At 36.8% G+C, this 16,256-nt stretch overlaps 1 protein-coding gene across 4 annotated transcripts in view; it reads right to left on the bottom strand.

Moving 5' to 3' along the window:
• The window catches only part of CTNNA3 (catenin alpha 3), a 1,852,175-nt gene that overhangs the window by 1,362,444 nt on the left and 473,475 nt on the right, over positions 1 to 16,256 (bottom strand). For all 4 annotated transcript variants that reach the window (XM_049856013.1, XM_049856014.1, XM_049856011.1 and 1 more), the window contains one exon: positions 4,313 to 4,516. In XM_049856013.1, coding sequence (XP_049711970.1) covers positions 4,313 to 4,516 — 204 coding nt within the window. The remainder of the gene's footprint in view (positions 1 to 4,312; positions 4,517 to 16,256) is intronic.

Here is a 16,256-nt window from a genome sequence, read left to right as displayed (position 1 = left end):
ACTCCCTTTCATAAAAACTGATGGAAACAGCTAAAGAGAAGCATCACTTGTGGTATAAACCTGGAGTAAAAATAAAACTGGAGGCATGTTCTGACAGTATACTCCACAGCTCTCCAGATTGCTGCCTGCTGTTTAATTCCAATATTCACTGGTTTGGTCAGATGTGATCAGTTACTTTTATAGGAAAAAGGACTGTCATACTGTTTTCGAAGTGTTTTTTTCATAATACTATAAATTTATATTTTTGAATTATTAAGAGGTTATGCTTATCAATAAGATGGTAATATGATGGGTACATAAATGAGTTTCTGGCCACCAATGGAAAATTTTAGCTCCTCTTGCTCTATACACCAACATCAGGGCAGATAACCAGACATTATCCACACAAACAATGTCTTTCATTCCCTGAAAACATGCCTTTCCCAACAAGTATTTAACATTATGCCCAAGTAGAAAGGAAGATATAAGTAATAAAACATAATTCTATCACCAAAAGAACAAGTTTCCTTGCTGCTACTGCTCTTTCCTTTCCGGTGGTCCTGGAATTACCATGAACCAGCCCTACCCTTTCTCCAGGGTTATTATAGAAATAAACACAAGCTAGTAATGGCTTTAGGCACACTGTCATTTTAATTTAAAAATCTGAGAAGAAGCAAGCATTAAATCCAATTTACCTGTATCCAAACAATTATTACTGAGCACCTGCTACCAGAAAGGCTCTCTGCTAAGGGCCAGAGACACAGTCCCTGCTCACTAAGAACTCCAGCACCTGTCTAATGGGGAAGACTGACCAGTAAAAGCATGTATTTCAACGTGGATGAGCTATGAAGAAGGAACTGACATGAGGAAGAGATATTTTAGGAGGTGTTTGCACTCCTTTGCTGGAATGGAAGAAAAGGGAAAAGAGGGTGGAAAGGGAAGAAAGAAGAAAACCTTCATCTAGCGTGAATAAAAGTGTGCTTTGACTAACTGATAAATAACTAAGTTTTACAACTAAGTCTATTCTAAAAATAAGAAAAATTAAGAATTATCTGTACTGCTTACCTCTTATCTCAATTTCTTGGCTATTATAAAAGAAAAAGTCTTTTTACTCTTCTAAAAAGAAGAGTAAACCAAGAGTAGTTGAAACCGAAGTAACTCAACTACTTGGCTACTATAAATGAAAAAGTCTCTTCCTTCTTCTAAAAAAGAACTTACCTTGTTTTAAAACCAAAGTACCCAACAGAAGTATCTTGGCAAAATAAAAGATAAAATATAAGTTTGTGCCCAGGACAAATCGGCCTTGAAACAAATCAGCAAGTTAAATCCTCGCTAGGAAAAAAACCAGTAGGAAGTAGAAAAACATTTTCACTGGCTCACTTAGAAAATTTGATACCTAGGGTACATAACTTTTTAACACCTCCTTCTTCTATATAACAAAATTACCTTCCAGTAATAATCAACTGTAATCATTCTCTTGATCAGTTCTTTAAATTCCTCCTGGGAGCCACCCGCTACCCAACCCCGCGATCTAAGCCACCCCCGCTCTGGACGGGGGCACCGGGGCAGCACCGGGGGGTGGGGTGGGGGGATCCGGGTCAGGCACACGCGCCCCAAGCGCCGAGCCAAGGGACAGCCCCGCCACGCGCGCAGGTGAAGGTCTGCATTCGCGCCCCAAGTACCCCATTCCCGATGGAGCCTGACGTTGAATATCAAATTAAAAAACACTTTGAGAGGTCGAGAGGGACAGACCTCCGAAAAAAAGGAAAAACTTTCTTCTGTTTTGGAACCTCAGGTCCATGTTTTTATTTTTAAAAGGAAACTAAATTTTTATTTAAAAGTTATTATTCAAATTCAAAGAAGTATTTCATGTATGAAATAAAATTAGCATTTACCTAACAAAAACATTACCCACTGCTTCACTTTTTACAAATTTTCAACTCAAAGAAAAACTCCAAGTGGTCACAGAGAATGACAGAATTTGAAGTCACTCAATTTCTAGTTCTTTGTCTTTATAATCACAGTGTTACTATTGTTTATTTTTAATACTGTTTAAACACACAAAGAATATAATGTTTATTAAAAGATAATCATAAAAAGTGCTAATTTGAATCTTACATATTATTAGAACTCAACAATAATCACGGAAATTGTTTAGAATTTAAAGAAACAGAAGAGTTCTTTGAGAAAAATTAGTTTATTGCTGAAATTGTTTAGAATCGCTGACAAACGATGATAAAATTAAAAGTAAATCAGCTTTTAGTTGGTTTTATTATTTTTATAAATTTCGAGTGATAACGTGCCTTTTAATGATCACACTGGGGGCAGAATGCTCCAATCGCTTCACCCTTGATACCCTACTGCAGTTTTTAACCCAAAGTTGGGGAAAGTCATAAAATCGTCCCCACTTCTATGTGAAATATGTTTATATGTTTACGTACAGGGCCAGCTCCCGGGGCACGCGATCAGAGCAGTCACACAGGATCCCACGCTCAGAAGTGGGCGCCATGCTTGGAGTTTAATGCTCTGCTGCCGCTGTGAAATTCTTTGAATTTGTGCTTTTTAAGTGAAGTCAGAGCACGTGCAGGCTGGCACACTGGAGCCTAGACTTACATGCGATCCTGCCCACCGCTGCCCTCCTGAGAGCCACCCGTTCCCCGACCCCGCGGTCTCTGCCGCCCTCCGCTCCTGATGGGAGCATCGAGGCAGCACCCTCAGGGTCTGGGTCAGGCACACGTGCCCCAAGCGCTGAGTCAAGGGGCAGCCCCCACCGCGCGCCGGGGTGAAGGTCTTCCTTCGCGCCCCGAGTACCCCCATTCCCGACGGAGCCTGACGTTAAATATCAAATACGAAAACGCTTTGACAGGTCGAGCGACGGTGAGACCTCCAGAAAAAAAGGTTTTTTTTTCTGTTTTCTTGAACAGGTCCCGCATTTCTATTTTGCACTGAGACCATCATGTAGCCATCCCATATTTATGTAGGCGAGTGCATGCATGTGTAGGTATTTTTGTATGGATAAATAGAATATGTTTAGTTTATATTTTATAGATAGAAGAAATTTATCTAAAATTTTATAATTGAAAGATAAATAAATTTGTATAACTTCAGTATATATATCTACACATATAGACATATATACATAAAGATGATAGTAATTTTATAAGTTTACAGGTCTGAGGAAAAGGCATTCTAATACAATATTATCTTCTGAGTTCCTTGTGACCATCGAATTGCCTTGAAAAATATTTAATATCGTATTTGCAAAAAATGGGGATACTCTAGCTTTGAGGGCACAAGGTTACTAATATGTTCCTCTTATTAACAAAATCTGCTTTACAACTCTGATTTCTTAACAGGCAGATTTTCAGTGAGGAGCCAAAGTCATTAACTGTAAAGAGTATGGAGATAAATCAAATGTGTTGAAGGGTCCTCAAAAATCACCAACTAATTTCAGCACATTTCAATTATTCCTATAAAGTGCTTTTACTAAACAATCCTACATCATCAATTTCATGCCCAAAAATTCATATTGTTTATAACTAGTAATTCTCAAACCATAACTTCATAATTCTTAAATTATTCCACTAATAATTAGGCAGATGAATAAAATAGTCCAATTATAAATCTTTCATTTTGTTTAGCTCTTTTAAAGAGGCTTCATGATTAATATATAGTTCATGATGTCATCAAGGTTGTCTTCATTTTAAAAATGGCACTAAGACTCGAGTGTAAGAATAGTATAGACACTCCATGGATGGAGATGTAATTTTTAATAAAACAAAAAACAACCTTAAAACACTTATTTAGCCTTAAACTTAAGTAGCATTTCCAATATTTCTGAAAGAAAACAAAAACTGCAGAAAATCTATGACACTATGTCATGTTTGATAAAGGTTAGGAACTGTCCAAACTGTACTGGCTCTTTAAACCTTCAGAAATGGTCCAGGATCCATGTAGAATTGACCTTTATCCAACACTAGCTAAATTCAAACTTCTTATGCCCTTTTATTATTCACCACCTTAACCCTAAGCAACTGTCCCTTTCTTTATCCTTTTTTTATTATTTAAATTGACGTGCAACCCTAGTTTCCTGTCTACAATCCTGATTCTCTTCAACTAACATTTAGATACTTCCTCAAACAAAAGGATCATATGCAAATACCACTTTGGTTCTGAATCCATTCCTAGAAACTCCTATCTCAATGCTGTTCCGTGCAAGCAGCCGAAACGGAACCCGTTCAGAAAGCTAAGCCACCTGGATCAGAAAGAATGCACCTCAGCACGTACTCAAAGTACCAAAAAAGGAAGACAGGAAGAAAAACCAGTCACCTACATTATTCATATATTCTGAAAGCAGGTCCTGAAGAGCCTGGCGAATCGCGTTGCATTCTGCAATGATTCGCTCCCGATGGAAATCCCTTGTGCATGAAGAGTCCGCCAACAGAGCTGCCCCACTGATAATGGCTTCTAGGCGTTTCTCTAGTGATGGGCGTATTTCCTCCTCTGTCACTGTGAGTGGATCCAAGACAATTAAAGTCTAAGGAAAAACACATTTGGATGGTTAGAACTCCATGGCATTCTATTCTTATGACAAAGAAATATTTTGTTTTCACCTTTGTTAGTAAAAAGAATAGCATTTCTATTGCATCATTCGCTCACCCATAATCTTATATAGTGAGGATAGTAATGAGATTATGAGCATCAGTTCTAGTATCAAAAACAGACCTGTATTCAAACCTTGCCTTTCCCATTCACCAATACTGTGAGCTCACACCCAAGAGTCTTACACTCTGAGCCTCACCTTCATCATCTGTAAAACTGGAATATTAATGTTGCCTATCATATGAGGCTATTGTGATAATGTTATGAATGTGCAATGTAGTGCTTGGCACATGCTAACTAGTAACCTTTATATAGGACTTCTCTGTTTACACAATAGTTTCACATATATCATCAAATCCTGACAACAACAATACAAGGAGGTGGGCAGTAAAGATACTGTTCACCCCATTTTTCATTTGATGATGACTGAGGCTGAGGGACTCTTACCCAAGATGACTTACCAAGGTCACAGAGCAAATAAACAAAATTCCGACAAGTATCCAAGTTTTATGATACCTAATTCAATATTATTTTCATAATGGTTTGTTGAAAATCAACTCCAATTATCTTTAACACTAACATACAGAAAATTCTGAGTCTTAATTATACATTTAAAAAATCAATCCATCTTCCTGTTGGTCTCTTATAACTTCCAGCTATTTCCAGCTATAGGAACCTAGTATTTTTAAGGTTTCCATTAGATATAGGTCTTCAAGACAATAGAAATCAAGATAATCTACAGTCTCTGAAGAAAAGTGAAGGGTACACTGCTCTTGGAGTCCTTTGTTAAAATACATCAACAGAGGAAAGACTTTTCACAGTTACAGAACTACTTAAGACATTGGGATTGAACTACTGGGCTTGAAGGCTAAGGACCATAGTCTCAGGGGACATCTAGGTCAATTGGCAAAGCAAGTTAATAAAGATAACGTTCTACATCCTAGTCTGGTGAGTAGCATCTGGGGTCTTAAAAGCTTGCAAGCAGCCATCTAAGAAGCAACTATTGGTCTCTTCCTGGCTGGACCAAAGGAGAATGAAGAAAAACAAAGAATCAAGGAAGCAATTGGTCCAAAAGACGAATGGCCCACATAAACAACAGCCTCCTCTAACCTGAGACCAGAAGAGCTAGATGGTGCCCAGCTATCACTGCTGACCACTCTGACTGGGACACAATAGAAGGTCCTGGTTAGAATGGATAGAAAATGTAGAGCTAAATTCAAAAACAAAAACAGACATACTAGTCTGATACAAAATGGAGGAACCCCTAAGACTATTGTCCTAAGACAACCTTCTAACTTTAAACTGAAGACATTCCCAGAGGCCACCTTTCAGCCAAATAACAGAAGGGTCTATAAAATAAACAATAACACCCATGAGGAATGTATTCCTTAGAACAATCAACTATATGAAAGCAAAAGGGAAGCATTTGCCCAAAACCAAAGATGAGAAGGCAAGGAGGGACAGGAAAACCCAGACAAATGGAAATGGGCAACCCAGGGAGGAAATGAGGAGAGTACTGGCATATTGCGGGGACTGCAACCAATTCATGGAACAATTTGTTTATAAATTACTGACTGGAAAACAAATTTGCTATGTAAACTTTCATCTAAAGTACAATAAAACTTAAAAAAAAAAAAAAGGGAGAGAAAGAGAAAGAAAGACTTTTCAAGGCTTAGGGAGAACATGGTAATTGGAGAAGAAAGTCGAAAGCTCTCTGAGAACACTTAGCATAATATAAACTTATAATGTCATCAGAGTGTGTGTGTGTGTGTGTATGCATATACAAATGTGTGCATGTACACAATTAAATTACAAGATCTTTAGAGAGGGTAACCTTAAATATAAGATTTTATATTTATTTATTACACTGATCATCACAAGACATTATGATAAATATTTGCAAGTCGAAACTAGTCAGGATAAGATTTTAAAATTGATTTGATATAAAATTGACTGTCTTAAAAGTATAGAGTATAATTCTTTCTTCCCTAACTTTATTTTCCTTTAATGTTTTTACTCCTCTTCTGAGTCTCTTCGTTTTTCTCTTTTAGGTGGACAAAAAAATGAAAAAAAAAGAGAGAGAGAAATAATTTACAAAAAAGGAACATTTAACATTTTTTTCTTTATCTGATGCATATTCTTTTTGAGGAAACAATCCCAACCATGGCCTTGGCCATCTGCCAAGGATAACAAGACACTACTCATTTACATCTCAATTTACCTCCTTATTTCATTTGCCATTTGTACCACACCTTCCTTTGTCTTGCTAACTTAGTACAAACTTTCCACTCCAGTGTTTCATAATAAAAATCAAACCAATTGAAACCTTTTTGCAAATGGCACTTCAATGTGATATCATCATTAAGAAGATACTCTGAGAGGCAACAGAATTATTCTTTGATTGCTCAAATGCAATTAAAGATGCAATAGGCACAGTTAACAGGTCTCCAGCATTGGGACGGTGGGAAACACTGATCAGTTTCAAATCTGTTGATCTATAAAGACTGCAGGAAGAAACTATTAATTTTAGGTGTTCTGGCTGTGATTTTCGCCAGCAAACAGCCTCTATACTAAGGTTAAGTTCACACAAGTTCCTGTTATTCAAGGCCATTCTTTAAACTTTTCTACTCTCCGGATTTTTACCTGCTTGACCTTTAATACTTTCCAGGTTTTTCAAGCTCATCTGAACATGAACCATTGCTTGCTGTTTCATCTAATATCCACACACAGGCCCCTTAGATATGCCTATAATTACTGCCCTCTTAAAAAAAAAAAAAATTTTATCCACATTCTATAAAGGTTTCTACTAACCTTGTCTTCAAATCAATAAAAAGGTAATTTAAAAAAAATAATAACTTGAATTTTCTTTTTCAAATGGAAACAAATGGAATGGAATACCACTGGATTTGTTTGAGACCCACTAAAATAATTGCCATTTTGGACCTGATCTAGCTATAAATAAAAAAAAATGATTTCAGTGTGTTTTTGTGGCATTAATTTCATGAAAGACAAATGGAACAGTACAACTTTGGGATCCTGTACTACTCAACACAGAAAATATTTTCCATTTATCAAGGTCCTTCCCAATATACACTTACCTCCCTAACACTTTGGATGCTGACACTACTCTGCCCTTTAAGCAGGGTCCTCACCTATCCATATCAGGGGTCTCAGGACTGGTGGCTCCACCCACGCCACCCAGCTACCTACAACATGGGTCCAAGAATAAGTGCTGCCTTCCAGTCCTTACAGCCAACAGCACTGGATGTCCATCCCATTACAAAACTCACCCACTTACGCACTTCAGAGAACAGGGACCGGCTTTCCTCCCAGACACTCCGGGGTAGCCATCAGTCCCCTGCCTTGCACAGCGCGTGACCTCCTACTGCAGCCAGATGCCTGTGCCTACTCCAATCACCCCTGCCCATCTAGGACTGCAGGTAAGAGCCTGCACCACACAATTGGTGACCAACTACCTGGACACCTGAGCTGAATCCATGCAACAAAAGTAAAAGCACTCCTGGGCTCACACACCTAATAACAAGTCTAACCACCTGGTGACAGGACACTAGAGCTTCAAGGATGCCAATAATCAAACTATCTCACAGGAGCAGCCTATTTGGGCATATCAAAACAAAACAAAACAAGAAGCTAGGATAGAGTAAGCAAACATAAAACAAATAAATATAATAATTTATTGATGGCTCAGAGGCAACAGTTAATATCAAATTACATAAAGAGGCAGACCATGATGGCTTCAGCAAGCAACCAAAATAAAGAAATCTTTCACATGAAGACAACTGTCTGGAATTACTGGAGGTAGAATACTAAAGATTAATATGCAGAATTCTTCAAGAGACCAGGAAGGATACCAGGCAAAAATGCAGAACGAGCCAAGGAACACAAAGACAAAGCAAAAGAGGAACTTAAGAAGATTATAGAAAAGTACAATGATGAATTTAACAGGCTGCAAGAAACCATAGAGAGACAGCAAACTGAAATCCAGAAGATTAACAATAAAATTTCAGTATTAGACAACTCGATAGAAAGTTGTAGGAGCAGAATTGAGGGAATGGAAAGCAGAATTAGTGAGACTGAAGATAAAGCACTTGACACCAAGCTATTTGAGGAAAAATCTGATAAAAGAATTTTTAAAAAATGAAGAAATCCTACGAATTATGTGGGACTCTATCAAGAGGAATGACCTACGAGTGACTGGAGTAGCAGAATGGGGGGGGGGGTAACAGAAAATACAGAAAGAACTGTTGAAGATTTGTTGGCAGAAAATTTCCCTGATATAGTGAAAGATGAGAAGATATCTATCCAAGATGCTCATCGAACCCCACGAGGCATATCACAAAAGAAAGTCACCAAGACATATTATAACAAAACTTGCCAAAACCAAAGATAAAGAGAGAATTTTAAGAGCAGCTAGGGATAAATGAAATGTCATCTATAAAGGAGAGTCAATAAGAATAAGCTTGGAATACTCAACAGAAACCAAGCACACAAGAAGGCAATGAGATGACATATATAAAGACTTGAAGTTCAAAAACTGCCAGCCAAGAATTATATACCCAGGAAAACTGTCTCTCAAATATGAAGGTGAAATTAGGACATTTCCAGATAAACAGAAGTTTAGGGAATTTGCAAAAACCAAACCAAAATTACAAGAAATACTAAACAGAGTCCTCCAGTTAGAAAATCAATAACATCAGATAAGAACCCAACACTACAACACAGGACAGAGCAACCAGATATAAAGCCAGATAGGGAAGTCACAAAAAATAAATCAAAGCTACAACACCGGAAATAGGGAAACAGAGATGTCAATCTGTAAAAGATGACAACATTAAAACAAAAAAGAAGGACTACATAATGTAATCATACATTTTTCACATGGAGAGGAAGTCAAGGTGATATCAAGAAATATAGAGGCAAATATTAAGGTAACCTCAAAGGAACCTAACAATCTTGCACATCAAAATAAAAAAGAAGAAAAAGACTCAGCAAATACAAAATTAATAACAATGAAAAAGATGAAAGTAAAAACTCAGCACAGAAAATTACAGGGAACAAAGAAACTGTCAACACCACACAAAAAAAGACATCAAAATGACAGCACTAAACTCATGCATATCAATAATTACACTGACTATAAATGGATTAAATGCATCAATAAAGAGATACAGAGTGGGAGAATGGAAAAAAAAAAAAAGAATCCATCTATACACTGCCTACAAGAGACACATCAAATGAAAACTCAAAGGATGGAAAAAAAAAAAATTAAGCAAACAACAAACAAAAAAGAGCAAGAGTGGCAGTATTAATCTCTGACAAAATAGACTTTAAAGCAAAATCTATCACAAAGGATAAGGAAGGATATTCTATAATGATTAAAGGGTCACTACACCAGGAGGATACAACCATAATAAATATTTATGCACCCAATGACAGGGCTCAAAAATACACAGAACTCTAACAGCACTGAAAATAGAGACAGAGAGTTCCACAATAATAGTAGGAGACTTCAAAAAAACTTTCAGTGAAGGACAGAACATCCAGAAAGAAGCTCGATAAAGACACAGAAGATCTAAATGCCACAATCAACCAACTTGATCTCATAGATATATATAGAACACTCCACCCAACGGCAGCCCAGTGTACTTCCTTTTCCAATGCACATGCAATATTGAAGAAGTTGTGGAGAGACTGGAACACTTATACAATGCTGGTGCGAGTGTAAAATGGTACAGCCACTTTGGAAAACAATTTGGTGCTTCCCTAAAATGCTAGAACTAGAAGTACCATACCAAAAACCAAAAAACCAAATCCAGTGCCGTCAAGTCGATTCTGACTCATAGTGACCCTATAGGACAGAGTAGAACTGCCCCTAGAGTTTCCAAAGAGCCCTGGTGGATTCGAACTGCTGACCCCTTGGTTAGCAGGTGTGGCACTTAACCACTACGCCACCAGGGTTTCCGAGAAATACCATAAAATCCATAGGATCCAGCAATTCCACTCCTTGGAATATATCCTAGAGAAAGAAGAGTAGTCACTTGAATAGATATATGCACACCCATGTTCACTGCAGCACTCCACAGTAGCAAAAAGATGGCAACAACCTAAATGCCCATCAATGGATGAATGGATAAATAAATTATCGTATATTCACACAATGGAATACTATGCATTGATGAAGAACAACGATGAATTTGCAAAACATTTCATAACATGGATGAATCTGGAAAGCATTATGCTGAATGAAATTAGTCAGTCGCAAAAAGACAACTACTGAATGAGACCACTGTTATAAGAACTCAAGAAAAGGTTTAAACACAGAAGAAAACATCCTTTGATGGTTACGAAGGTAGGGAAGGAGGGAGGGGGTATTCACTAACTAGATAGTAAGTAACAATTATCTTACGTGAAGGGAAGGACAGCATACAATACAGGGGAAGTCAGCACAGCTGGACTAAACCAAAAGCTAAGAAGTTTCCTGAATACAACCAAACACTTTGAGTGACAGAGGAGCAGGGCTAAGAGTCTGGGGACCATGGTCCCAGGGGACATCTAGGTCAATTGGCATAACAAAGCTTACTAAGAAAATGTTCTGCATCCCATTTTAATGAGTGACATCTGGGGTCTTAAAAGCTAGTGAGAAGCCACCTAAGATACACCAATTGTTCCCAATCCACCTGGAGCAAAGGAGAATGAAGAACACCAAAGACACAAGGAAAATATTAGCTCAAGAGACAGAAATGGCCACATAAACCAGAGACTCCATTAGCCTGAGACCAGAAGAACTAGGTGGTGCCCAACTACCACCAATGACAGCCCTGACAGGGAACACAACAGAAGAGTCCCTGATGGAGCAGGAGAAAAGTGAGATGCAGAAGTAAAAAGCCCAGGCGTAATGGTCTGACTGAGACTGGAGGGAGCCCGGAAGGCATGGCCTCTGGACTCTGTTAGCCCAGAACTGAAACCATTCTGGAAGCCAACTCTTCAGACAAAGATTAGACTGGGCTATATAAGACATAAAATGGTGCTCATGAAGAGAATGTTTCTTAGCTTAAGTAGATTAAAAAAAAAAGGGGGGGGGCAGCTCCTGTCTGGTGGAGAGATGAGAAGACAAGAAGGGACAGGAGCTGGTTAAATGGACATGGGAAATCCAAGGTGGAAAGGAGGGTTGTATTGTCTACATTATAGGGAGAGCAACTAGGGTCACATAACAATGCATGTATAAATTTTTGTATGAGAAACTAACTGGAGCTGTAAACTTTTACTTAAAGCACAATAAATAAATACTTAGCAATTAAAAAAAAATGCGTTGTAGAACCATTGGTGAGCTCATAAAAAAAAAGCTGTGTTAAATATGAAAGATGTTTGCTACCCACAGACTGAGAGTGTGATGACCAACCCAAATTATGATGCTGAGGATGACTTAAAGTACATTAAATCTCTTAATGGAGTGCTTGTAGTATAAATAAGCATTTTTCTTTTTAGTTGCAGCCTACAGCTTCTAGGAAAGAACTTACAATGTAAGGGTTACTTTCGTTCAGTATGAGCTACGGTGAAAGAAACCTGTGACCCCGAAAAACACAGAAATAACTCCTTCAGTTTTTAGAGCCCTGAGCCCAAGGCTCTCTACGTATTTGAAAGTAAATAATGTGAGGTAAATATGTAATAACTTGTAAAGACTGCCAGAATATATTGTAGAGTGAAAAATAAAAGTTTCAGAATGATATGTACAGTGATATTAAAAAAAAAAAAGCATACAACACTTTAGATTTTCTCTTAGTGTATACATATGCATGTGTATATATATGTAAGAACCTAAAGAAAGATCTAAAAAAATCGTACTACTAATATCATAGCAATTGTTATTTCTGGGGAGGAAAAGAAACTAGATTGGGGTGGTAGTCAAAGTTCTGATGTTTTAAGAATAGTGTAATAATGCATCACTTATGAAAGTCAAACTAATTTAAAATTTTTAGAAAATGTTTAAATATAAAATGAAAAACTGCAAATCAATTATTTAAGTATTTTTTTTTAGATTCTAGGTATCATTTATTTTAGAATCGTAATAGAAAAAAATAATACTTCTATTTGCCAGGATTAAATGTGATGAAAAACTTTTTTATATTAGTTTGGAGGATTTTAATACTGCTAAATTTGGTTTCATTCTTAAAAATCTGTTTCCTTAATATATGCCTTTTTAAAAATAAAAACTTATGACCTCAAAGTATCAGGACTTTTTTTTTTTTTAATTGTTGTAAAAAATATAGAGAACACACATTTGCCAATTCAAGGACTCTTTTTAGTGTTGCTTTGGAGTTAGAAAACCTGATTTTGAATTTTGGCCCTCCACTCAGACTGGGAAAATTATTTAAACTGCCTAAGCCTTTCTTTCATCACCTGTATACTGATAATAATACCTATACCTACCATATCGAATTTTGAATACCGTACTTCTATAGTATATTTTAATATCCGGTAGGGTAGGCTCCGACTCAGTAGTTTCCTTGCTGACACTACGTCTATCTTTGGATGCCCTACCATCAATATCTGATGAGCAGAGCCCTAGAGCACTATGAAGGAAGGTGTATATCCTACAACAGAACATCCCAATATACCATACAGATGAGTATCAGATATTCATTCATTCAGCAAATATTTATTAATCATTGAATATATTTCAGACTCAGAGAAAGGCTTTGGTCATGCTTTACCAGGACACATGGACAGTTATTAAAAATCTTAAACAAGTCAAAGCATAGAAGCTGTATGACTGGCAAAAGCTTTCTGTGCTTTAATAAACATGGTAAAATAAACCCTATTCATCATTCACATACTCTATGTTCTACGATGGGATTCATCCAATTTACATTCAAAACACTCAAAATCTTATACCTATTCTCCAAAGTGAAATTGCCTATCAAAAGAGACATAGCTATGATTATAATCAAGTGCCAACATTCTTCACAAAAACACATGTTATGCTGCAAGTTGGGAGCAGCAAAAGTAATAACTACACAGCATAAATATGCTTCTCAAGCAACTACATTATCAGTCTCCAGAGTGAGTGACAAAAAAATGGAACAAAATTTCTCCCTGTGATTACTAACAGAAAATGCTACTGAAGGAACCCTCAGGCTCTCCCTTTGTCTAGTATATCCCTTCTTTTAATGCTTTTGTGCTTGAATAATCTGAAGAATGAAAGCTTTAGATACAAGAAATGTAAAAAAAAAAAAAAAAGGCAAAATGTGAGCAATAAACTATAAATTAACAAGATGATCGATACAAATTATATATTCCACTTTGGTAAATTAGTACAATTTATACAAAGTTAATTCTGTGTTTTGCCATAGTAAGTCAAAGTGTGTATGACTCACATTTCGTTGTAGATTAACATGACAGAAAAACAGAAAATATTTTAGGAAGGTACTAAATATGGTTATACAATCAATCGTGTATATACAGACTCCCTTCAAAAAATATTTCTCTATGTGTTGACTGTAGACCATTTCAATAGCCCCAAGAGCACTATAATGATGGTTACACCAAAACACCAACAAAAATTTCATGCACATAATAAATTTCACTGGGTAGTAATTTCTTAACCTAAGTGTATTTCTGTCAGAGTTCAACAATCTGGTCTATGCACAAAACCACATCACAAATTCTTTGCTTCAGTTTTTATCTGGTTATTGTTGTTGTTAGTTGCTGTCAAGTGGGTTCTGACTCAGAGCAACCCTATGTGCAACAAAACTGTCCGGTCCTGAATGCAAAAGTTGGGAACAAAGAAGAACAATTCGCACCTGGAAAATATGGCCTAGGGGATAGAAAAGGCACTGGAGATCACAAGATAGAATTTTGTAAGACCAACGACTTCTTCACTGCAAATACCCTTCTTCAACAACATGAATGGTGACTATACACGTGGACCTTGCCAAATGGAATACACAGGAATCAAATTAACTACATCAGTGAAAAGAGATCATGGAAAAGCTCAGTATCATTAGTCAGAACAAGGCCAGGGGCCAACTGTGGAACAGACCATCAATTCCTCATATGGAAGTTCCATATCAGGTCATATCAATAATAAAATAAATTTTCAAGAATTCCCACATTTCCAAAATCTGTTTAAAAGGATAGTAACATAAGCACTTCTGAGAAGCCATTGAAATTGTTGTGACATTGAATGTACAACTGCATGACTCTTAGTATACTTGTCAGGATATTGCTGACTGAGCCAATATATTTTCTTGAAGGATGTAAATGTGTGACTGATTATCTATTTGGAAATACATATGTACATAGTTGGTTTACTCTCTACACATGTTACGTTATTAAAATGTTTTTAAAAATCTCAAAAACATAAGCAATGAGGATGAACTAATTCTGTCTACAATGAACTTAGAGAAAATACAGATAAATTTCATACACAACGATAATGTCTCAAAATATACCCTATACCCAGATAATTTAAGTAGTGTTTAACTCTTCTTCATTGCCTCAGTAATGTCATGTGTGTCCTACCTTTATGCCCATGAGTTTTACCGATCCCAGGTCTCATCAAATATAAATTTGCAAAATTTAAACAAACATTTGAATAGTTACTTCCATTTCTGAGGTTTATGCCAGTCATTATGCCTGTGAAGTTCTCCCAGAAACCAACTCATCGACAAAGAAGGAGAGAAAAGGCACACGGGGGCAAATGGAAAAAATAAGTAATCCCATTTGAGCTCTATTTCTGTTTGATTCTACCTTCTACTTCTGTCTATAATTATGTCCTTTGGGAGAAATGGCAGGTTAAGTACAAGCCCTGGACTCACGGGTGAATTGTGCATACTAGAGCACAGAAAAAGTATAGCCAATAAGGCACAGTCATACCTGACAACTGTAAAGCTCTCAAAGTCATGCCTGCCCTAGAATCCCTCGAACAAATGACAAGTGAGAACACAACTGCGATGTGGTGACAATTTCAGAATAATAGCATCCTTCAGATGCTCTTGATGTAGTCCCTAACTCCCTCTTCATGTTCTGTAGAGAACTCCTATGAAAAGAGTAAGGAAATGACATTCTGAATATTTTGAAGTTACAACCAACTAAAGAAGCTCCTGGCATGAAAAAAATTAAGAATCTCTTTTTTTTTTTTTTTTTTTACTGGAGTCAAATATATAGTTAAATATAAACTAACTTAAATGTTTCTAAATAAATAAATATCTTGTTAACTGGGTCTAAAGAAAACAAAATCTGTTCTAATCATGGTTGAAAACTATATATTTAGAATGTATTAGCCTGTAAGTACCACAAAATCATCACTTTGGATTCTGCATAACGACTACACTCTTCATAAAAAATTGAGATGAAATGGTACTGACTTCAAAGTATACTGCATGGCACTGTCCAAACGAATGTTCTGTGAAGATGAAAATTTCCTAGTATCTACACTGAACAATGCAGTAGACATGAGCTACATGTAGGTATTGATCACGTAAAATGAGGCTGGTATGAGAAGCTGAATTTTAATTTATTTCACTGTGATTAATTTTAAATTCCACCACTCATCTGTCAGTTTGTCATACAGTGGTGACTTGCATGTTGCTAGGATGCTGGAAGCTATGCCATCAGTATTTCAAATACCAGCAGGGTCACTCCTGGTGGAGAGG

This window comes from Elephas maximus, chromosome 16 (assembly GCF_024166365.1).
Source record: "Elephas maximus indicus isolate mEleMax1 chromosome 16, mEleMax1 primary haplotype, whole genome shotgun sequence".
Classification (NCBI taxonomy): domain Eukaryota; kingdom Metazoa; phylum Chordata; class Mammalia; order Proboscidea; family Elephantidae; genus Elephas; species Elephas maximus.
Note: the sequence above shows the minus strand (reverse complement) of the source record. Positions and strands in the feature narration are given on the sequence as shown.